The following is a 25,640-nucleotide window of genomic DNA, read 5'->3' as shown; positions in this document are numbered from 1 at the left end:
AATCGTAAATAAATTTTATTTGTTGAAGATTTGTTTCATAAAACAAGATGCAAAAACAAACGAATAAAGAGCGAAAACTGTATTTGTGTAGGAAAATGTTGTGTTCACTTTGTCAGGTACCAAAAAATGAGATGGGTTAGCCTTTCACTTTTGCTGTTCATTTGTGAATCATAAAATGGTCTAGTGAATGTTTTGTGTTGGTAAAACTACTTGTGCGTTATTTTTATATAATGTATGGTGCACGAAAACACCAAGTTACGGGTTTATCCGGTATAATAAGCCAGAGTCAAGGCAAAGATATATATATAAGTGGATATATAACAGATTGGTTGTTTAATTTGAAGGTAAAAGCCTGCATGGCCTTGCGTCTTTAAGTTGTGTGTGACCTCCAGTTACACGGAAACCTGCTGCAAACTAGCACATAGAGCGTTCAGGACTTAGTCTATGGTCCGTTAAGTAAGTAGATTTGAAGACTTTGTTCTTAAATCCCGTGTAATCTGACCGACGAATGCTGTGTTAATCTTGGCGTACAGCATAGCCAAAGTTTGTAGTGGCGACAGTTTGTGTTTAGCTATCCAACAGTGAAGACCTATACGCTTTTACCAGGCTGAGGTGTAATGTACACGAAAACCTACCGATATGTACTCTCTGGAAATTGGGGAAAATATTGGATAAGGCACCGAACGCAACTGGATAAAAGAAAGAATTGATGAAATCCGAGCATAATGGTGGCCAAGTTGTTCCAAACCACCATTCCGGTCAATGATCCACCGACATCGCCAAGGAATGACTCGGATCGAAAGAAATGTAACTTGATCCACGATGTGAACGAAATCCGAGCACGGAACCGTCGTTTACCCACACCAGAAAAGGCGGCCATTTTGGAACTTTCTGACAGCTTCGAGAAGCGACGCTTGGGCAAGCACCAGCAAATGCTGCACGACATTTCTCAGCGATGTCGCGAACAAGAAGTGGCGGATCTATCGAAAAATTTGTCCATAAAATGTCAACAAAAGCAGCAAAAGCCATTGCGGAATAACATATCGTTTTACAATACGGCCAGCATGACTCCTCGTATGTCCAGTTCTACCAAACCGAAAGCGGTGACCAATCAGATTGATATTCAGAACCACATGTCCATTAGACCGTCGTATGACAAAGCCACTTCGCATTTTCCCGCGAGAAAAATCATCAAAAACCAGAAGAAGAATGAAGTCTCAAGCACTATGTCGTCTGCTTCTCTCAAATTCAACAAGTGTAAATCTGATAGTTCAATATCCGCCTTTTTCCGCGCCAGAACAGAAAAGTTCCTTAACGTGGACAAGGTTAATAATTACCTAAACGTTAAAACAGACTATTTGAACAAGAGAAACAACTTCGCGACGAACCACAAACAACCGAGGATGTTTGACAACCCCGAAGAGATGGAGAACTACTACTTCCCTAGGAAACGTCAGATAGATGAGAAGTCATTTCTTCCACAAATTCCTCTGGAACAGAATTCTTACCAGGAAAAGGTTTGTGCATATCTGGATGGACTTCGGCACCATAAGGAACGTTCCACGTCTGGAAAGAGTGGCAACTCCTATTACCGAATCAAATCTGACTCGGGAATATACATGATGAATGGCCCACGGGATCGACACTTTTCTCCCATGGACCCCATTTCCACCCGAATCGGCTCGTCCACGTTAGTGACAAACAGAGACAAGTATACCGTCACACAAACCAGTGTTACCAGTTTCCTCTGAGAGAAGTCCAGGAGAAATGTCCTTTGTTCCTGATTATTTAACTCTTACGTGCCAATGTAAATATTATGTTTGTTGGTTTCGTTAACGATATTTTGCTAACTTACAAAGTTGCGGCAATATTTGTGTTCCGAGATTTAAAGAACCCTTGCAAAGGATGGCAAGAAGTGCTTTTCTTGAAAATCGAAATCACAGATAAGGAAAGGGATATGTTATTTTCTCGCATATTCTTGCAGCCCTTACTTACATTTCAAGTTATTTCCATTTTTTCTATGTAAGAAATCTTTCGTTTTTGGAATGATATACATTTCTGTTGTTTATTCGAACAACTTTCGACTACGATTGTTTCCGTTGGCTGAATTGTATTTCATGTTTTCCTGGTCTTTCGTTTCTTTTAAGTTATGTGTCACTGTGATCAGGATGAGTTGATCATTTTCGCACGATCTTTGTACTATGGCTGGCCGTCATTTCTGTAAAGACACAATTTTGTTAAGTTTTGTCACCTTTTTTCGTGCGCTGTGAGATATTTATCATCTGTGTTTCTCTCCCTGTACTGTGTTTTCGTTTTCGCCGATAGATGATAAATATCCCCCAGATTTCGAGTTTTACTGTGTTTTGCTGGATCGGGTGTCTGTTATCAGAAAATACTGAACTCAATGAGTTGTGACAATCTGGTCCTAGACGCATTGTTTTCTGTCCTTAAGTTATTGACAGGATCTTAACGAAGTGTGTTTCTACTGAAATTTTACTTTATGATTGGAATGAGCTAAGTATGGTTTACAACATGGCCCCAGAAGTGTTTGTTGATGTTTGTATGCATCTGTTTACTCGACTTCAACAATTCTACATGAACTTGTATCTTTTTGCTTGTTTATGCATGTACAGTACTTTCGAATATTATTTCGAGATCCTTTCAGAGATGAAACGTTTTATTTTTCGTGCGTGATGTATATTACTTCAAGCAAAAACTGATTATAGAGCTGTCTTAAAATTTCGTTTCGGAACTTATAAGTTATAAATCGTAATACACTGCAATTTATAAATTATAATGTGAGCGTACACGTTTGATTTCGAAGTAGGGCTGATAGATGATAAGTATCCCCCAAGTTTCGAGTTATACTGTCTTTCGTTGGTTTTCAGAAAACATTGAACTCAATGAATTTTGACAATCTGGTCCTAGACGCATTGTTTTCTGTCCTTAACTTATTGATAGGATCTTAACGAAGTGTGTTTCTACTGAAATTTTACTTTATAATTGGAATGAGCTAAGTATGGCCCCAGAAGTGTTTTTTGGGGTTTGTATGCATCTGTTTACTCGACTTCGACAATTTTCTTGCAACTTTTTGCTTGTTTATGCATATACAATACTTTCGAATATTATTTCGAGATCATTTTAAAGCTGAAATATTTTATTTTTCGTGCGTGATGTATATTACTTCAAGCAAGAACTTATTATAATGCTCTCTTAAATTTCGTTTAGGAAATTATAAGTTGTAAATTATAATAATCTGCAATTTATGATTTATAAAATATAATGTAAACGTACTCGTTTGATTTCGAAGTAGGGCTTTTTCTTACAGGAATCCAAAACTACGTGTGACTCAAATTGACCTCTTGATGGTAAACTTTTTAAAGGAATTTCGACCATTTGAAAATTTCGTATGTTCATGTAGAATGTTGAAGTCGGTCTGTAAATGGGGATTTTACAATTTACGCCAGTTGTACCCACAATTCTGCATATGATATGCCTCACAAATCATGTACCAGTGAAAGTGCTTTTATGTAAAAAAAATCTGTCCGTGTTAAAAATGTGTCTGAATTTATCTTGCATTTATAAAAGAAAAAACTGTAAATAAAAATTTAACAAACCTGTGTCAATTTCCCAGGTATATGTTTACCGTTCACTGTCAAGTAATGTGTTTAAATTGCATGATAATAAAATGTGTAGAGCGAGTTATGTGTTGTAGAAATGTAAAATGCACCTAGCTAAGCTCAACATAACGTCAAGTACCCTTCATGAGACGGCCCAGAACAGCAATTCCATTTTCAACGTTACTATCTAATCAGATAACCATCTCACCATACTCTCATGATTGGAATAAAACCTGCTCAGCGTAAGGGGTGGTTACTGGCCAAGTGTCATCGTCGAAACGATGTCCATGTGTATATTTACTGTATATGGCATCATGTCTGGTGTCTTCTTCATGATGCTCCAACGAAGCAGTATAGCGCCTGTACTGTAAATGAGTAAGCCTTGGGACTGGTCTGCTACAACAGATACCTTCGGGATATACGCCGGCCTTGTATGGTCATCTCTGTGTATTTTATCGTACCACAACTCTGAATGCATGCAATGTTAAAGTAACTGTAAGGGGTAGTGTCTTAAAAAGTATTGTATGTATCGATCTCCAGTTTTACATATTTGTAAAACACAATAACACAAGACGGATGTTCCATAGTTAATGACCTATGTGCATATTATTAATCGTGTGTAATTTGTATGAAATTAACGACTTAGTGTCTTGTGTATAGTAGAGTCAATATTAAGGTAAATGTTAGAAGTTGTATCTCCAGTATTGAGCTCATGTTTTGAAAACATGTAAAGCACAGGAACTCTGTTGTGTATTATAATACGTGATAAGGTAAATATTAAGACTTTTATTGAGTTGAAGTTTTGCGTTCATGTTCCTCCGACAGACAAGCTCTTTGGTAACCTTGCTATTCCAAATCTACAATGTGAGCTGATATTATATTTGTTTTTGTTTTTTTTTTTTGTTGTTTTTTTTTTCAACCTAGGGGTTCATTATGAAGAAAAGCAAATATTTGAGAACGACAATTTTACAGGCATGTAAAACGTACGCATGTCCGTGGCTTTAAAATAGGTACTGACCAGCTTGGTAACCCCCTTGTATGGCGGGATAGGGGATAGGTCAGTTAAATCTCTGGTGCCACTTGTTCAAAAGTCTAGAATACGGGACATAAGCCCCGTGTCAGCTTTAGTGTAGACTTAAATGCCATTTGTTTTGTATCGACATGTCCGCAATGAGACAGGTTAAGGAAGCGCAATCGGGATAGGACTGAAGTAGCCTATTGTCGAAAGTGACGTTGAACATCAAGCTAACAAATTCTTATTTTTCTGCCAACACGTTGATGTGAACCGTTTTGCAAGTTCATTTACAATAAATCTGAGCTCGTCATAAGAACAGTCGAATATTTATTTATTTACTTTTTATATGGCGGACCGTTTTATATTATAGCGATTTCGTCCGTCTGTCGGTCTGTATTTGTGTCCAGGCTATATATCAAACTGTTTTCCTTGTGCAGTTTTAATTTTTGGTGGCTACATGCATGTATTTACGGATGTGTGATGTGCCATGACTCACGTTCGTTTATTTCCACTGTTGTCTTGGTAACCAGATCACCATTATATACTCCGGGCCTGCAACTGCAACTGTCGATACATAGATGACATTGTGTCGCGACTCACATTCGTCCGTTTCAGCGCTTGCCATGGTCACCAGATCACTAGAGCAACTCTTTTCTACATAGAGTTTCAATTTTTTGGTGGATATATAGATACACAGATGATGATGTGTCGCGATTAACGTTTGTCCATTTCTGTGGTTGCCATGGTAACCAGATTTCTATTTCCCTGATGTCTAGTATATAGCTATATTGGCATAAACCTAGTGTTCAGATTACAACTCTAATGGTTTTCCATATTCAAATTTTATTCTTGGTGGATGCACAGATGCAGAGGTGAAGATTTGTCGGGACCCACATATGTCTGTTAGTCCGTATTTGTGTCCGGGCTATATCTCCTATTGTTTTCCATATGCATTTTTTTTTTACATAGATACAGACGTGATGATGTTTCATGTGAACTTTTCGGATTATACTTTAATACTAAAACCTATCATCAATACCCATGAAGTTGTTTTATACGTATATTGTGTTCACCTGAACTCCTGTTGCTATTTACTTTTATGATTGGTGTTTTACGCCGTACTGCAGAATATTTCACGTATATATATATACAATGGCGGCTAGCATTATTTGGTGGGTGTAAAGCGGGCAGAGCCCGGAGGAAACAAACAGAAGCAACGTGAGTTTGGCTCGCTCCGACCGGATTGGTGAGAGGCTTCTGTGCCTCTGTGCTGCACTATAGCACGCTCTGGTCACGGAGGCCCCAAAAATGAAGAACAGTAAATATTTGTGGATTGGTATTAGCGAGGCACATGGAATTGGATATGTTGATTCAAGTCAAATGGTACGCTGGAAGGTCTCTCAGCAACCTGCAGATGGTAGTGGGTTTCCCCAGTGCTCTGCTCGGTTTTCTCTCACCATGATGCTGGCCGACGTCGTATAAGTGAAATATTCTTGAGTAAGGCGTAATAAGCCAGGTAAATAAATCCAATCAAATGTTTATCTGGTTTTAAAACGTGATAGAGACATAGTAAGGTGTAAACATTCTCATTTATTTACTGCATGACTGAAGATGAAAACCGTTAACAACTTAGGGATTGCGTATAGTGTTGTATTTATTTAAGTAACGTTTTACTCCTATCAAAGGGGCCTCCGTGGCTCAGTCGGTTAGCGCGCTAGCGCAGCGTAATGACCCAGGAGTCTCTCACCAATGCGGTCGCTGTGAGTTCAAGTCCAGTTCATGCTGGCTTCCTCTCCGGCCGTACGTGGGAAGGTCTGACAGCAACCTGCGGATGGTCGTGGGTTTCCCCCGGGCTGTGCCCGGTTTCCACCCACCATAATGCTGGCCGCTGTCGTATAAGTGAAATATTCTTGAGTACGGCGTAAAACACCAATCAAATAAATAAATAAATAAATACTCCTATCAATATATGGCTAAGGGCCGAATAAATTCACTGTATGGAATTAGATCGTCACGTTGGATACAAAATCTTTTGCAATCAAAGATCAAAACATATTTTGATCATCGACAAGATGAACTAGCACGCACAATATTTATCTACCGGTACGCTGATTCATTTCATTCGCCTAGAATATTCCTCGAACCTTTCCCTCACCAATGAAAACTGTTGACTGCTTCTATTTTCAGTAATCAGTTCAAATTTCGTAATTTATACACTTCCTTTCTTTTCTTCTTTTGTGATTCGTGTTGAAAGTTGCTTTGGGAACTGACCTTGGGATTTTTGACCCAGAGCGTCCATTTTGGTTGACAGCTAGTAAGAATGTCTGTTTTCGCGCCTAGATTAAAGAATAATCGTGTTGTATGGCATAATTAAAAACATATATATAAAATGCATGATCTTGTAATGATGTGAATAGCAAATGCTAGGTCGAAGCTTACAGAAAGCAGAAGTAGCGACTCTCCGCTGATGCATGCATGAATATTTATATCACAAAGAGGACATGAATATTTATGATATAAAGAGAACATGAGTTTTGGTCGATACCAAAATACATTTTTCTGCGTCTTTTGTGTAAACCGGAATAATTTGTGGTGTATACATAGACAATAGCGTAAGTCAATCGATGACCTATAATTTGCAAAGAGCATCGGTCTCTTTGACCCAGTTAGAGACCGCTGTATTGACCAGCACATTTGATTACAGGTCAGCCTGGTTGAATCGGATATACACAATGACCGATGTTAGCCGTCCCAGCGTATTGACAAAGGCAACAGAGAAAAGATATTGACATTGTCTAATTAGCATCGTCCTACTATTATTCGGACTATAATTGAAGGAGCGTGTATAATTCTGTTAGACCTAATTATTTATCATCATACAGGGATATGTTTACTTAAAGTCAGATTTTACTGCGCAGCATGATCCCGTATTAGATGATATATGAACATTTCTGTGTACGAAAACTGTTAAACTATATGCACATATTCATATATCTATAGTTTTACTTTCATGACACTTACAGAGTAAGGTGAATTATTTGGCGAGGTTTTGTTAAAATGCAAACTATTTAATGTGGAGATGTTGGTTGTCATAGCGTCAAAGGTCAGAACACACCGCCATGAAAAACAGAAATCGTTTCTGCCAGATGAAAGTTTCCCTTCTTACTTCCTGTCCCCATCCTTTCATCGTCCTCGTTCATTTTACAGAGGCAAAATCAACACTGCATCGACAATAAATATATAGAGAAAGCTATTTCGGTCTTAGCAATTGTATGTTTGACTGTGGGCATTAAACCCAGGACGTCTTCAGCATGGAGTTATAGCCATCCGCTGACGTTCCAGTGATCTTACTGGAATGTCAGAGAAATTATTTATGGCCCCATTGTCCCCATTTGAAACCCGTAAAACATGTATGAGGCTTTAAGCAGCTAAAGTTCTCGTTCGTCGTCGTGAGGGTATAGGGTATAACGTAAAACAACGTGGAAGACAACAGTGGCTATAGGTGACTAAGGGTAATATTAGCGTGTAAAGTTATTATAACAGGAGAACCACCACAGATGGTCTAACCACTCCATCCACCCATATCAGCATCAAGACCTATTTTTATTGGCGCAATTTTTCACGTATACGGGCGCGGGATGTATTTTAGCGTTCTCCAGCTAATTGACGGGTAAAAGTTGTGATCAATATAGTTTCTATTGGGTTGTTAAGGAAGACATGGAGAGGCTGTCCGAAGTACCGGCCGTCAATGCTCGGACCATTCGCCGTGGAAAATCGCTAACAGATGTTGTTCCTGTCTTCGATGGCTCTTCAGCTTCTCAGTTCTCATGGCGAAGTGTTTTCCAGAGAAAGACGGAATTTGAGCGGTTGCTACAACACAGGATGAATCATTCTAGTGTGGGACTTCTTCCAGCTTTGTCCCGCTCTAACAGCGCTGTCGGGAGAGAACAGGCCAAACGAAGACAGCTATCTGGAAGAAGAATTTTGGGACAACCACGTTCGGCAAATGCCGCGGCGTTGGCCAGTTTGCAGGTGACACAGGCTACGATGCCACCACGTGTCAATGCCGTTGATCTTACTTGTTTGGAAATTACGACTGCCGTTATGACGTCACCGACATTGAGCCAGCGTCACAGATTCGCTTACGAACGCTTGGATTACATAAAGCGGAATCATCCGGATAATTACCACGTGGACAAATCATGTGACTTGAAGCCAGAACTCATTAGTAACGGTGTACCAGTACGTAGATCATTGTCGTTTACTCGCTCTGTTTCAAATTACAAGCTTGAAAGTAAGGCACCTCCTAATGGCGTGGCAAATAGCGTTTACGAAGATGCAATGGAGTTAAAATCTATAATAAAAGACTCCAAACAAAAGAAAGCAACAAGTGCCGTGTCCCGCGTGGACGTCACACAAAAACCATTGTGTGATAGAAAGGCCAACCCGGACGTGACACAAAAACCATTGTGTGGCGACAGAAAGGTCAACTCGGACGTAACACAGAAACCATGGTGTAGTGACAGAGAGACCAGTTCGGCTAGTTCCAAGAAATCGAGCGGGAAATCCATCCTGAAACGTATTCGGGAAAAATTCGAAAAAGACATAAAATTGACACCAGCAAAAGAGCCCGATGACAAACGTCCGGCGGGTAAGAACATAAAAGACGTTTCATTCGACGGAATTAGCAGCCTGAAAACGTGTATAACAAAAAATAAACATCCGGTTGAGGTGAAACGTCGTAAAGACTATCGTCTGTTTGGATCTGCATCAACTCATTCGAGTCAAAGGTCTGTACGCTTCAGTGTTTCCGATACAATATATGAATATGATTCAGAGACTTGACGTAATGTTGAAGTGGGCTACACTAAAGCATGCATGTATAGTGGAAAAACTGTGGGTGTGTACTGGAAGAACTATGCGTGTATATTGGAACAACTCACCATGTGCAGTGGAACAACTAAGTCTGTGTACTTGAACAATTATACAGTGTGTTATAGTCATTTTTGCCCCGCAAAGCAGTCCAGGAGATTTCAGATTTGAGTAATAAAGCCACGCTTAATGACGATAAACAATGAAAATTTTTAAAAAAAGGTGCTGCGTGGTTTCATAACTACTTGTTTTAAGTAAATATTGTTTTAAGATCTTCTTCGATTTACGGCTTTTGTCTTGCCACGGAAATTTCAGGATCTCATTTCTACTGGTGCAATATTGCCTGATGTCTTGAAGCCATTGGATAATCTACTGAATTTTATCGGGAAAGCCTATTATTTTGTCCCATTATCTCAACTCAATTGGGTTTAAAGTCGTTATGTTTCTTGTTTCTTTTATTTATTGGATAATGAAGGAAGTCTGTACCCAGAAATGACAACAGCACAGATCGTCTATAAATAAATGGCTTTGTTCCAAAACGGCTTGACAACATCTTCGCGTGCAGTGTTGTTTGTTGTATGTCATAACGACACAACTCTCAAGAGTGAACAAGTAATTATATGTATGATTTCCCTTTGTGATGTCTTAGAAGAAATGTTTAAAGTGTGTGTTTGCCACAAGCGTGATGTAATGTCAAATAATTACTTGCACAATTTTATTTCCCTGTCAGTATTGATTGAATCAAGTTTACCACAAACCTGAAGAGACATATCTTCTGAAATGGGGTTAGAGAACGTAATTTTGGAGGAAAGATCCTTCTGATCACTTTGTCTCCAAAAATTAGACACAAGCGTTATTTTGATGAGCTGCTGGCTAAGTTGGTCAAAGCGCTATCTCTGTGACTATCAGACTCGGGAGCAATCGATGATTTCGCCTGTTGGAGTCCAGCTCTTGCGGCTTTAATTTAGTCAGATACCTGCTGAGGGTTGGTGGTTTACTCTGGTCACAGCGATTTCCCCCATCCACCACACATATTGAGTTGTGCATATGCTATTCGTGATATATCTTTCAATGCAAACGAGCTGTCAATGGTGGATTCCACTAAAACGTTGTTCCAACTGAATCCCATCAGACTTTGATCAATGTGACCGCAGGCTCGAATCCAGCTATAGCTGGTTACCCTGTGTGAAGGATTTTGGTTTCCTCCAATAACCAGTTTCCTCCACCCATCCACGTCTCCATGGTAGAACAAGCGATTTCTCCCCCGTCTTCAGTACCCCATGAAAAACTGGAGGGCTCTATCCCTTTGATTGCATTATTCCAGTTATACGAATATAAACTGTCCTTGCTGCAAGCTGCAATACCTGAAAATGATTTATAGCTGGACTGGTGGATTGACTTTCCCGGTCATAGTTTACTTACATTTATGCTAGTGTATGATCCATAATCACCAACAATATACTTAGATAGCTATCACCCTTTTTAATATTTTAATATGAGTGCTGCTTTCGTTTCCTAATTTGGGCTAACTTTCTCTTCTATACCATGTAATACCTTCTCTGTAATCTGAGACTTTAAACACATTATCTCATTACCCTTACCCTATTATACGTTTTATTACATCCTATTTATATTATATATGTAGATAATATCACTTTATCATACATTATACATCTTACTGTATTTACCTTCAGCGACCTCGGGTTGTATTCGGGTTGATTTAATACGTTTGCGCTGTCCATCTATACACCCGTGTCTCGATAAGGCGTCGGAATGGATTACGCTGTCGCTCGACTCCTTTATTGACATTATAAATCATTCACATGCCCCCAGCGAGTAGCGTTTAGTACTCGACCCATCTTATCTACACGCGATACCAACCTATTTACTGACAGTTATTAGTAACGCTACTACCAATACGAACCAATATGGATAACTTAAGAACATAGGCCTACTACCGCATGGTAAGCTTTGACAAATTGTTGTGCCGTATAATGTGCAAGGAGATATCAGAATAAACATACAGTGAATTTAAAAAAATTAAAATAAGAACGCCTTGGAAAGAATTTTCTTTCTGTTTATATATTTTCCATTCATTTGTTATTTTTTTCAAGTCTGTGTATTTTTATACCAATATTCTTGTATAGTTATACATAATGAGTTTTAATTTTATTAGGCTTAATATGACAGCGTTTTTGAAGGGTACTCAAATCATAGGCCTATACACAAACGCATTGACTTGTCTCGGGTAAACCTTAATTCTACAGTATATACATATCGAAGTCTGCTGTTTCTCAGTTATAGTAATACTATGACTATAGCAAAGTTGTCTGTAAGCGCTTTGGACGAAAAGTCTTTCATTTCCATTCCGGCAATCAAACATGTCTGGGCAATAGCTCCCTTTGTATACAGGAAAGCACGGCGAGCTCCCTAATGCCGAGTAAAGTGTGTTCCTTCATAATTACCTCTAAGAATGGAAGTAACTCCAGAAACTAAGATAGTTCTTTGGTATTTCATCGTTTATTTAGGGCCAGAATGTTCGCAGTTATAGGTAAGACAAATAGCTCTAAAGGAATCGTTCTGATTGATTGTCTGTTTTTCTCACATTTGTTTTCATTTTATATGTAGCATTCTAACATTTTACTCTTTGATGCCAACAAACCGGATGGCAACAAACCGGATGGCAACACAGCGGATGGCAACTCAGCGGATGCAAGGATGGCAACACATCAGCAATACTGGCATATAAATGCATGGAAGAGACAATGGATATATATATATATATATATATATATATATATATATATATATATATATATATATATATATATATATATATATATATATATATATATATATATATATATACTTCCGAGAGGAAACCAAGGGGAAACCAGTAAATCTTCCCAGATACATCACGATCATATGAGATATTACTATGGTATTTTCATTATACCACCAGAGTGTTGGTTTATCAGATAAAAATGAGCTTTGTATCACTAGCTCTTGCGCTGCGAATTTCAGCACCAATATTTATTTATGTATTTATTTCATTGGTGTTTTACGACGTACTCAAGAATATTTCACTTATACGAGGGCGGCCAGCATTATGGTGGGAGGAAACCAGGCAGAGATCGGGGGAAACACCCGACCATCCGTGGGTTTGCTGGAAGACTGTTTCAGCACCAATATGTATTGTATATATGATGCCCTCTTTATCTCGGAATTCAGAATTATCCGCACGAGCACGACAGTCCAAGAAAAAGTGTCGCTTTAACATTTATCCCATAACAGGTACCGACGAATTATTTCCGTCTATGCATAAATGAATGCTAACTTAGCCTGGCAGTACCCGGCCATAATGGTAGGTATATTTATTGATTTACAACAGCTACCAGTAAAGCACTACAGCCATAATCTTCTGGTAAAACGAGCTACAAATATTGATTACAGACGTGTCAGTATAAATGTGCACACAGTGTTTACGTATTCATTGTGTAGATCACAAAGCGTGGTTAAGTCATTTTGTACCATTAGATGAGGATCAACAGATCTTGCAAATGGTTTGGCTACAATCACCGGTTTTGTGTTGCCGTAGCTGATTTTGTAGTGCACCTTACTCAATATCGTTATTAATATTTCCGAATCATATCTAGAAATTCTCATTTAGAAAATAAAGCATCTTAAGGGACACTTGCTTTAGGTCTATAACATTCAGCAAGTGCAAGTGAAAGAGTCTTTGTATATCTCTAAACTCAGGCCAAACCTAAACAAAAATGTGGCTCCCGTCCCATTAAAACTGTTCACCGTGTAAGCCTGTGCACTTTATACTCACGTTGTACTGTTTATGACACGTGTTTGTATATAGAACAGTGCTCACTTTATATATGTTTTTTTTTTCTATGTTTTCTATGTGTGTGTCAATGTCAACACTTTTTAGCTAGTTTGTATAAATGAAGTGTATAATCGTAAATTGCAGTAGCCACATCTTTGATAATAGGGTCAATAGTACCTTGAAAGCTCAGGAATATAGAGAATGAAAATGTGTACAGTTGTACTGGTCCTTCTTTACCTAGTGAATTTAGTGCTAATCTACTATATAAGAAGACGTAAATGGCATTTCGTTAGACTGAAATGATCAAATATTTGATAGGCTCTGGCCCCAGTATTTCGAAAGTGCAGACAACGTTACGTCAAGCATAGTTAGACGGAGATTACCAATGGGACGTTCCAGGCTAGGAATCGTTCATCGGACAGAGCAATGACGTCACAATGAGTTGACGTTATAGCTTTGTCAAGGTAGAATGTTTGTCATCAACCAGCACAACAGTGAAAGGCGGCGGAGCATTGCAACATGGTTTGTCAACGATTGCGCCACAGTGGTATGCACATTCTCCGGCGAGGTCGTGAATGGTGGGTATTAACTTCAGAGGTGCTGGGTAAATGGTGGGTAAAGACTTCAGAGGGAGATGGTACATGAAAAAAAAAACGGACTTCAAAGGGGGATAAAACCTCAAAGGAGGTAGATTATGGTTGGTAAGATAAGCTTGTAAATCATGCACTAAATTATGAGCAGAGATTAGCAGAGGAAACTTCAGTTTGTTAACAACTGTGGCACAGTGGTAGGTAAATTCAGTGGGATCCGAGAATGTAGTGGATAAAATTGTAGTGGATAACCGAGAATGTGGTGAATGACGGAGAAGGCGGTGGATGACGGAGAAGGTGGTGGATGACGGAGAAGGTGGTGGATGAGATTGTAGTGGGTGACCGAGAATGTGGTGAATGACGGAGAAGGCGGTGGATGACAGAGAAGGTGGTGGATGACGGAGAAGGTGGTGGATGAGATTGTGGTGGATGATTGAGAAGGTGGTGGGTGAGATTGTGGTGGATGGCCAAGAATGTGGTGGACGAGATTGTAGTAGATGGCCAAGAATGTGGTGGATGAGATTGTGGTGGATGACCGAGAATGTGGTGAATGACGAAGCAGGTGGTGGATGACGGAGAAGGTGGTGGACGAGATTGTGGTGGATGACCAAGAAGGTGGTGGACGAGATTGTGGTGGATGACCGAGAAGGTGGTGGATGAGATTGTGGTGGATGACCAAGAAGGTGGTGGACGAGATTGTGGTGGATGACTGAGAAGGTGGTGGATGAGCTTGTGGTGGATGACAAAGAATGTGGTGGACGAGATTGTGGTGGGTGACCGAGAATGTGGTGAATGACGGAGAAGGTGGTGGATGAGATTGTGGTGAATGACGGAGAAGGTGGTGGATGAGATTGTGGTGGATGACCGAGAAGGTGGTGGATGAGATTGTGGTGGATGACCAAGAATGTGGTGGACGATATTGTGTTGATTGACCAAGAATGTGGTGGACGATACTGTGATGGAGGACTAGGAATGTGGTGGATGAGATTGTGGTGGATGACCGAGATGGTGGTGGATGACCGAGAAGGTGGCTGATGATAGACATGCAAAGGCAGATTCGAGAATGTGGTGGATGACCAAGAATGTAGATGTTCGAAAACATGGGGAATGATAGAGAATGTGGTGGATGACCCAGAAGGTGGTGGATTATAGACGTACTCGGGCGGCTCCATGAATGTGTTGGGTTATATACATAGGCGGATCCGATCACAGAGAATGGGGCGGATTATACACGTACAAGGGCGGAAAAGGTGATGGATGATGTATAGCCTATACATGACGGAGAAGGTGATGGATGATGTATAGCCTATACATGACGGAGAAAATGGTGGATGATGTATAGCTTATACATGACGGAGAAAGTGATGGATGGTGTATAGCTTACACATGGCCGAGAAGGTGGTGGATGATGTATAGCCTATATATGACGGAGAAGGTGGTGGACGATATATAGCCTTTACATGACGGAGAAGGTGGTGGGTGATGTATAGCGTATACATGACGGAGAAGGTGGTGGGTGATGTATAGCCTATACATAACGGAGAAGGTGATGGACGATATATAGCCTTTACATGACGGAGAAGTTGATGGATGATGTCTAGCCTATACATGACCGTGAACGTGATGGATGATCTATAGCGCAAACCGTTGAGGACTACAAAAAAGTTTAAACATATCATGATCTTTTTTGTGTCGAAGTTTAAATATCGCCTTGGATATAAGGGACATGCTCAATCGGATGCCGTTTGCACAATGTTATGACGTCACAATAATACGACGTTTGCTTGTTAGTAGGGGGGACATCGATGCTTGACAAAAATAGAGCAACAGCCAAAGGCATGGAGTGGCATTGGTATGTATACGTTAAACCCGTAAAGTTGAGTCTGTTCCGTTTCTCCTAGGTTGAACACATGGCACCAACATGATCTGAGTTAGACGTTGTGCTAGTGTGTGTATAATCCTCCGAAGAGACTGATTTTTGTCAATGGATTATGTGTATTGCGTGGGTAGCGATGTGTGCGATGATCAACGAGCTGATGTTAACGATTACAGGTCTCAGTGGTTATAGGAGATGATAGTTCCAGGGAATTTTGGCGAATGATAACAAGAAGCGTTTTTACTGAGATGATTTCTACCAGCTAAGAGGATGATGATAGATGGATGATGGATGATGGTACAAAGTTCTGAAGGACAATAACAAAAACTGCAAGATTTAGATTATTGAAAATGGAAATATCTGAATGGGCGGCGGACGACTTGTCACAGAATGACAGATATTGAACGATATAAATGTTTAATATAAAACTAACTGATCATAAGGGCTACCACAACACGAACATGAATCCTCGATTTGAGGCAAAAATACATGCCTGTTTTCAAAAACAACGATAAAGAAAAAGCAGACAGGAAACAGTGCGAGATTTTGCGGGATTATATTGGATTGAATGCCCTTCTTTGTACATCCTTACGTTGCAGGCTGATGTTTTACATTGTTTAAACCTTACAAGAGAAGAAAATTTAAATTTGAATCAAATACCATTCGAATAGAGGATGCTCTTTCTCGCAGGTGCATACCATAAAAATTCTAAGACATACCTAAAGTTGATAATTTATAAATAAAGTCAGCGCCAAAATCCGCTGTGGGCGACTCTTTTTTGCCTAAGAACTAGTCCTGAAGTCTTCTGTGTTAGGAGAAGAATTTCTGTCGGAAACTGCCGAAGTGCAGTTCGTATATTTCCGGAGAACTCAACTTCCCAGAATGTAGCGAACAGTACAGTTCGTTTTCGGCTTGGCGATCGGGAAACCGGAATGTTAGACGTAGGTTCCGAATTTACAAGCCGACAGTTTTAACGACTCTCACTGGCTGAGAGGCCAGACACCCCCAGCATAAATTATAGGATGTTAAAGATGGAGGACGCGATGGACTCAGCGATTTATGCCAGCTTTGCCGTTTTCAGGCTTTACGTGTATGGCGAGAAAAAATGGCAAAATTATGCAGCAAGCACCACCAAATGTGCTCTTTTCAGCCTATAGTGTCATGTTTTTAGGGTTTTTTTTTCTCCTTTAGCAAGTACCCGATAAACTTCATGACATAAAGCTGCAAAAGACAGGAGCTCATACCATTTAATCCAACTGCAATTGGTTGGAAATGAGTGTATTTTTACCATCGCCATCCAGAAATTGGTCTTGAGATTACTGACTCGGAGCATTGATGACTTCTGGTTAACGAATGTCTGTTTTGACGTCTTGATCCAGAGCAATTAATCCGGAATGTACCCTAGATGAAACCACTTAGAAATGAAAACATTATGGAACAAACTGACGAAGTTCCGGAGAGGGAGAAGAGGGAAAAAAGAATTCACGAATCCGCTAATTTCACTCAGACAAAGCAGAAAATCCGCAATAAGGTTTCGAATATAAACAAATTTTATTGCTAAAGTTTGTTTCAACTGATTCAGAGATAGGTTTTTTAAGTAAGTGTTACGTGTATTGTAAACGTTTTACCGTACCATGGTTTGTGAGAATACGGAGTGTAAAGAATGACATTTTGTGCAAACCATCAAGTCAGGTAGTTCTGTTCTGTTCTGCTTTAGGCCCTTTCCAAATGTTCTTTAATCAAATTATCCACACTATCAATGAATGTGGCTTCATAGTCTAACGGTTCGGCTTGTGGAACCGTTGACGTTGTCTCCGTTTCAACAGGTTCAGGTTCTTTGGCAAGTTTTGTAAAAATTAGTTTGTCTGGTAATCTGTCTGGAAGCTTGTAGTCAAAGTTTGACCCAGCGAAAAATGTGGGTTCGGATTTTTGTCGATGTTTGGCGACCAATGGAGGTTCGTAATACACTCGAAACATGGGTTCGTCATATTTCACCTTTCTCGGACTCACGAACGAGGGAAACAACGTCTCTGTGATCGATGGTCGACCGTGTCTTTTTTTCCGAAAACCGGTATCTCCTTCTGCCAAGCGCCGATTCATTTCACGAAGACTGTAGTTGCCTTTCGGCTTTCTTTGGCTCAACAGTTCTTTCTCCCTCATTTCCTTTTCTAGTCTCCGCTTCTCAATCTCTTCCGGGCTTTCGCGGACTTCGTGCAGTCGCCGTAGTTGTTGTTGTGACACCTTCCCACCGGCCACTTTGTCCTGGATCTGAGATAATGTCAAATGAGGCATGTTTTTCTTCATGAGGACAGCTGTCGTGAAGTTCTTCTCCGAGGCTCTCAAACTCCGAAAACCACGCTCGTACCTCTGACGTTGTTTCTGGACGCGCAGATTTTTGGCACATTGCTGACAGACGCTGGGTCCTAAGAGCTCGCAGCACTGCTGAGAGATCCATGCCTTGGATGTGTTGTTACCGTCGTTTTCTTCATCGGTGCCTTCGTCGTCTAACGTGGAAAAGGCGACTGGTGTTGTGACAGGGGCCGGTGGTTCACTACACAAACTGCGGGCCGTCAGAGGACGTTCTCTAAGGTTAAGCCTTCTCTCCTTACAGGTCTGGGGTCGTGTGATCCTCTTGGGGTCCCGGAACATGAACGACTGGACAACCTCTACCGTGCTCTGTCGGCTCTGCCTGCAACTTGACACGCGCGTGCGCTCTGCCCACTTGACAATGTCATCAACACTGAGAATGGAAGAGGCGGAGGAATTGACTCTCTCGCGAAAACCGGATGTCGGGGTGTGAGGACGACTGGTTGATACTCCGCTGTCGGCCGTCATCTGTGTATAATACAAATATATCATTGAGTGACATGGTAAAAATATACGAAGTCAGTAAATGTTTAAAGCAAAACATTGATGTTATACTAGAAGTTTACACTCATAATACCATGGCTAGAGTAAAATGTCAACGTAATAAGGATAGAACATGGATGAGGTAAAATGTGACAAGGGCGTACTTATATGTTATCTAGCTGTGTGATCAAATATCAACTATCACACTGTGTGATCAGATATCAGTTATCACACTGTGTGATCAAATATCAACTATCACACTATGAACTCTACTTTGGGTTAACTTAAAATTACGAGTTTTATTTAGGTTTTTTTTTTGTCTTTCCCTCGTCGGCATTGTACAAATCTTTCATCATGTGATGGAGGGCGGGTTCAAATCTCCACGAAGGCGGTGATTGATGGATGCAATTTTACCTCAGGTGTGGAGTGGAGAGGGATGGGTATAAACGGTAGATGGTGGTTGCATATCTCCAAACGAAATGGTGCAGGGGTGATAGTTCTTAATATAACATATAAGGGACGAATGGTGGAGACAACTCTGCTCAAAGGAGTTCGTTGACGCTGGCGATACAAACCTCTGAAACAAAATGGCGTTAAAAGGAGGGAAGTATTTTGGTCTGGCAACTTTTTATTGCCTGGAGTTAGTTAGACAATGGTAAGAAAACTCCCAGAGTTTGGTGGATGATGATCGTGGTGAATATCCGAAGATGAGATTGATAACGGCTGCGAATGTCAGAAAAGCATCGTAAGTGTACTTCTGAATTTATTTCGTAAGTGACGCTTTCTGGGTTTTTTTCGGCGGGAAAAGGATCTGTGGACTGAGATTGAGATGAAAGTGAAACAAGTTGATTTGATTTGATTCTTTATTGGGGTTTTATTATCGATTTCAACAATATTTCGTGTAGAAGGCCGGTATAGTTGTGTTGTATCTTGTTTCACTAAATGCCATGTAAAGGAAACCAGAGATGATGTTTCACCTTGTCACACAATATAATAACATTGGACGATATACTTGACCTGTACCATTATGCCCAATACCGAGCACAGAAATGCCAATACTACAAAAGGTACCAGCTTTAGATATATGATTTTTAAAAAAAATTTCATTATTGTTTTAAGGCATGCACAACAATTTTCCACTTATATCATACATGTTGGTCAGCTTTATGGAATAAACCAGCCATCTTCAGTGCACGTTAGATTGCAAACAGCGCATTGTACCCAAGGTCCCACGCACCAGGAGAGCAAAGTAATCTACAAATGCCCAAGGCTTAGTCTGAATCTGCACCTCACGTGTCCTGGCCAATGAAAGACACGAACCTTATGTGTAATATCCGACATTGAACGTCGGTAAGCGCCGGACGCTTTATCTATCTGGTCACTCAAACATCATAAATTTATCCACTGCCAACAAGAAAAGTTTTAGTTACATTCTTATTACACAACGGTTTTACCGACCGTAGATTATGGTGGTGGTGGTGGTGGTTGGAGGGGGGGGGGGATGGATGGGGGGGGGGGGAGGAGGTTAAGACTCTTAGTACTGTTATCGGATTTCCAGAGGTTGACAGATTGGTGTTGTGCTCTTACGATCCCTTTCTCGTGAGTCACTTAAAATGAAAGTCCACCTGGGCCTGTCACACAGGTGCAAGAACGGGTGTGAGACCATTACTTCATAGCTTCACATTTCTTTTCAAGCAACATTCCCTGTGGCACTTAACTTGGCTGACCTAATGTGGCGTGCTTACACAACGTCCATTGGTGGAGAAGTCATTAAATACGCGTGCCATTTTACAGATTCTGACCTTTGATTTTAGCCTACGTGCAAATGTTTTATGAGTGCGGAATGTACGCCGGGTTTTATGTTTAATGGCACATTGACAACACCGTGATCGTTCAGCACGATACGTTGTGCAAATAAGTTGTGTAAATACTGGTTATAGCGAAATTGCTTATAACCTAAACAGTACACTAAAACCCTTATTAAACATAATTGTAAAATAATTCCAACCAAAACCTTTACCAGCCAGTATGTCTGCTTACCTGCAGAACTGTTTAATTATGAGAACAGGGTTTTGCTCATTAATTTTAGGTGGATTCAATGAAAATTCATTGACTAACTTCGAGATATTAAACTGGTTAAATTAAAACACAATATAAACATGAATAGTTAAACCGATATGTGGTACATCTATTTAAACTATATTTATTTAATATGGTGTTTTTTTCTTTTCTTTTCAGATGTAACCACATGGCCAGCTGCTTGCTTGCGTTTACCTGAGGATGCCAGAGATTGCATATATTCATTTATTGGTGTTTTCCGCCTTAACTCCAGAATATTTCACTTATATGGCGGCGGCCAGCATTATGGTTGGAGGAAACCTTGCAGAGTCCGGGGGAAAACAACGACCATCACCAGGTTTCTGCCAGACTTTTCCACATACTGCCGGAGAGGAAGCCAGCATGAGCTGGATTTGACCTCGCAGCAACCGAATTGGTTTTAAACTCGTGTGTCATTGTCCCGCTCTAGGGTGCTAACCCCTCGGCCAAGATTGAAATACATAGGCCCGATCATTAACAAACTCTCCATGCTTTAGCAGTACCACAGTCTATTTTGCCTACGCATCTGTATGGATATACCGGTAATAATATCATTTTGACTTGGACACATTAGTGTGGAGTGCAATAAATCAAGCCTTAACATCCTGTACGACTTGACGTGTTCTGTCATGATGATTCTACGTAAAAGGAATAACCACGTCCAATGTTAAACCTCGCCCATATTAAACCTCGCTCTGGCGAATATAACAGTACTGTACATGGACCAATGCAAAGTCAACAGACCGTAGGGTTTTCTATCCGTCCTTTGTCATCCGTCTATACTCACTATTGACCATCTCACGAAGGATGATATAGTCAGTTTTGTACCTGTGACCACTGTGGTATGGGGCGTCTATACATGCCCACTCAGTTATTAACAGTATATTGTTAAAATGCGGTTTTCCGAAATATGATATTGAATTATCCTTGAAGTAAAGAGCACAAGGAAATATAGACCTCTAATATCCGCAGTAAAGAATTTTTGGTACATTCGATTGATTACAATCGTATAGTGAATCAAAACTATGCAGTCACTGAAGATTCGCGAATAGTCTGTATGTAGGGCATAATACAGACAGATTTCTGGTGCGTGGGAAGGTCTGGCATCAACCTGCGGATGGTCGTGGGTTTCCGCCGGGCTCTGCCCGGTTTCCTCCCACCATAATGCTAGTCGCCATCCTATAAGTGAAATATTCTTGAGTACGGCGTAAAACACCCATCAAATAAATACATAAATTAATATTCTGGTATCCTGGATACATTGGTTGCACCAGTTTTAATTAAATATGTGGCATACGTCTTATACTCTCTGATACTGGCACTCCCTTGTTCTGATTAGAGGTTCGAATGTGGGATATATATAACAGTGAAAAATAATTCAATTAATTTATCTGTTTGTTTAACGCCAAGTATACGCTATGAATTTTTCACATGTGTGATGGCGTTCAGGATTGTGGTTTGCGGAAACTGCAGTGTCTGGGTAAAACCACCACTTTTTAGGCAAATTTCTGAGGAACTTTCTCGCATGTGACTTACAAGTATGCACACCATATTGGTGGACAACAGGTGGTCTCCTACGAACGTTATATACTCCAATGTGTGTTTTTATGTATCAAAGAAGATCAACGCGTCAGCACCTATTTGGACTGTAGACTGGCTAGATGTGTGTTCTCAAAACACTCCGTGACTCTGAATTTCACAAATGTTTTTAACTTTGTTAACGTCATTAAGTTTATAGATAATATTCACTTAGTTATATCCTGAGAACGATGTAAACATCACTGATTTATCACTCTACCACATGCGACGCTGAGCGACTCGCTGGTGTCAATCACAGAACACCTATCAAGAAACTAGCGAGTGCTGGTATGTCACCGCGCACCAGTAGGTGTTATCTGACAGCTCCGTACCGGCATGTTCAGACCAGTCGCTGTGGGATATGGTGTATCATATACACATTATCAATTATCACATACCGTTGTTTAACCAACTACGTACGTGGAGAGGTCTGCCAGCAACCTGCGGATGGTCGGGTTCTGCCCGGTTTCCTCTCACCATAATGCTAGCCGTTGTCGTATGAGTGAAATATGCTTGAGCATGGTGTGAAACATCAATCAAATAAATGAATAAATATACCCCAACTGTGCTGCCATTGAAAAATAACAAACAAAGTTACTTCATTGGAAATGATACAGGTCATTAATACATGAAAAGAAATTTCACTCGGTTGACAGATGTGACGACTGTCTTTTACAGAGGCAGGTCAGTCCGAAAAGGAGGATACTGTATGAAATAGATATTTTAACAAAGTAAGAATTGCCCATATAAACAAATCTGTCTAAATTCGGTACAGCCAGGATACAATTTTATTTATTCTTCCTGTACAGCATTGAACACCCCTCAAATACTTGGCAAGTGCTAAGAATATTGGAATTAAAGCTTAGATTTACGATGAATTGTGGTAACGTTAAGCTCATCTGGATATGAAAATAGAGCCATGATACATGCCTACAAAAATATGACCACCTTAAATCACCAGGACCTAACGGTGAAATATAAATTACTCGCTGCTACCTGCGGGTAAACTATATAAACTGTGGCCTAGTGCCAATCCGAGATAAGACCTCGGGGAAATCTTTGCCAAAAATGATTTTAGTCAGGTGACAAAGATTAATACCCACGATGTTTTACTAGATTTTCTTTCCACAGACTAGGTGTATTTTGTGGAATAAGTAATGCTGCCTCTGGACTCTTTCCACACTCACATCGCCAATAGGCCTGCAAGGCTTAAGCAACAATCCATTAATCTCATAATCAGTGCCAAACACATTGGTGACATTTAGCACGTCGTTTAGCTTAGGCATGTCCAGACATTTGTGTTGTCAAGCAAAAGTACTGGATGATTTGAATCCACAGCCATTTTGTGGAGATAACGTAAATAACTGGGTCGTCAAAGTCAAGCTTGTCAGACATTACCCTGAAGTGTTAGCTTGGTCCGGATGGCTTGGACGATGGGCATGGGCTTAGAATAAACTATTTCTCTCGCCTTACTGTCAGCAGTGGCCTGCTAGTTCTAACTGTGTCCATGCTAAGCTACAGTCACACCTTGGCCGTATACATGTAAATTAAAAGCTAATACATGTAAGTTAGATAACACTGGGAAAATAGCTAATTAAGTGATCTTTGTATATATCAATCAAGCAATAAGTCAAGCAAATAAGTTTGTTATTCAATGCTGAGTACATTAAAGATTTAGTATATTAAACATGACAACTATGTGTATATGTAGGTAACAAAGCCTTACCTTAAGCTCTAAAGACAGTGCTTTTTGTCTCCAAAGACAGGAGTTAGGAAAACCACGCGATGACCAAGCGCACACGGCAGGTACAGCCACTGCTATACTGACTCTGAATCATCCCGGATATGCTGTATAAGATCTACACTAATGCACCTGGGTTTTTACCTTGTCCGTGTATATCTACAGTGTATGTAGGCTACATATTACAACGCCTGTATACAACTTATGGCATTAAGAGACTCGTATAACTGCACTTATACTAATGGAACCCGCTACCCTAACAACTCCGGCTTTTATGCAAGGGTAGGCATTACACGCACCGCATGATCCCGCCCCAAGCTCTGATTGCCAGTCAAACAATAACCTTATTCCGTACTGTTATTATAGGTGTACAGAAAATCCTTTCAAGTGGTACACTTAAACATACACCGATGTTTTCATGACCATTTGATAGAAACCTGTCAATATGTGTTCTCTGCACAAAGACGACCGGGGAGCACACAAAGCTGACGGCGTACAACAGGATCACCTGTTTATATAGTCCTTATGAAGAAGAACATTTTAATCAATGAAGCGAAAATATTGGCTCTATTCATTTCATTAACTTGAACACAACAAAATGATCTGGATTATGTGCTGGCCAATGAATACATATGTATTTATATCTAACCTAATTGATCCATTTGCTTCCACACCACAACGAAGGTAGAAATGAATTTGACACTGGTAGCAAAAAAAAATCTACAGTGGAAAATAATTTATAGGCAACCGTACGGTTGACATTCGATCTTATGAGTTATTTGAAATACGTAGGCCTATCGAATAAATTAACCCATCACGTGCTCCACAGCATATAAAAAAGCCCTTTGTTCATTATGTAAGGCTAAGATCTCAAGATCTTTTACACTTACTACATGTTAGCCTGTCCATAATTGCCCCTCCCCCTCCCCCACTGTTAATAATTCCTTATTACAAAAATGGAGAAGAGGTTGTATGTTTGTGAATGTAATAGTGTCAAAAAATGTTGGAACGCGACGTAAAATTTTGTTATGAGATTGAAAATTGCTACACCCCTGAAGGGTTTTACTTCACTGGTCAGAGTAGATATGTATCCCGTAGGATTTATGCAAATGGTATTAAGTTTTAACACTTTTCACGTAAAAATCAGCGTTCATTCTTCAGCGATCAAACCAATATAAGCATTCATTTCCAGTCCAACTTGGTGCATGTATGCATACTAAGTACACTGATTTATTTATTTATTTATTCATTTATTTATTTGATTGGTGTATTACGCCGTACTCAAGAATATTTCACTTATACGACGGCGACCACCACGACCATTCGCAGATTGCTGGGAGACCTTCCGGACGTACGGCCGGAGAGGAAGCCAACATGAACTGGACTTGAACTCACAGCGACCGCATTGGTGAGAGACTAATGGGTCACCACGCTCTGCTAGCGCGCTGAGCAACTGAGCCACGGAGGCCCCTTACACTGATTGATAACTGAGGCCTGCAGCGACGCGCAGCTATCATCCTCCATTCATGACGCGCACAGCATCACATCATATAACCACGCACATAT

General features: G+C 40.2%; 2 protein-coding genes across 2 annotated transcripts; one reads left to right on the top strand and one right to left on the bottom strand.

Annotated features, from left to right (window-relative positions):
• Positions 1–424: 424 nt before the first annotated feature.
• LOC135482098 (uncharacterized) lies at positions 425–1,801 on the top strand. Its single transcript, XM_064761937.1, has one exon. It carries the CDS (start codon positions 726–728, stop codon positions 1,749–1,751), a length of 1,026 nt encoding a protein of 341 aa, XP_064618007.1. The 5' UTR covers positions 425–725; the 3' UTR covers positions 1,752–1,801.
• A 15,543-nt stretch (positions 1,802–17,344) lies between these two features.
• Positions 17,345–24,287, bottom strand: LOC135461590 (uncharacterized). Its single transcript, XM_064738755.1, has 2 exons — positions 24,060–24,287; positions 17,345–18,643 (listed from the first exon to the last, which is right to left on the bottom strand). The coding sequence occupies exon 2, from the start codon at positions 18,641–18,643 to the stop codon at positions 17,522–17,524; it is 1,122 nt and encodes a 373-aa protein (XP_064594825.1). The 5' UTR covers positions 24,060–24,287; the 3' UTR covers positions 17,345–17,521.
• Between the last annotated feature and the right edge of the window lie 1,353 nt (positions 24,288–25,640).

The sequence above is a fragment of the Liolophura sinensis genome, chromosome 1, assembly GCF_032854445.1.
Source record: "Liolophura sinensis isolate JHLJ2023 chromosome 1, CUHK_Ljap_v2, whole genome shotgun sequence".
NCBI lineage: Eukaryota > Metazoa > Mollusca > Polyplacophora > Chitonida > Chitonidae > Liolophura > Liolophura sinensis.
The sequence above is the reverse complement of the archived record's forward strand: the minus strand, read 5'-3'. Positions and strand labels throughout refer to the sequence as shown.

What these genes read in the sequence shown, in the direction of transcription:
- LOC135482098 (XM_064761937.1), top strand. Translation starts at nt 726, where the DNA reads ATGGTGGCCAAGTTGTTCCAAACCACCATTCCGGTCAATGATCCACCG.
- LOC135461590 (XM_064738755.1), bottom strand. Translation starts at nt 18,643, where the DNA reads ATGACGGCCGACAGCGGAGTATCAACCAGTCGTCCTCACACCCCGACA.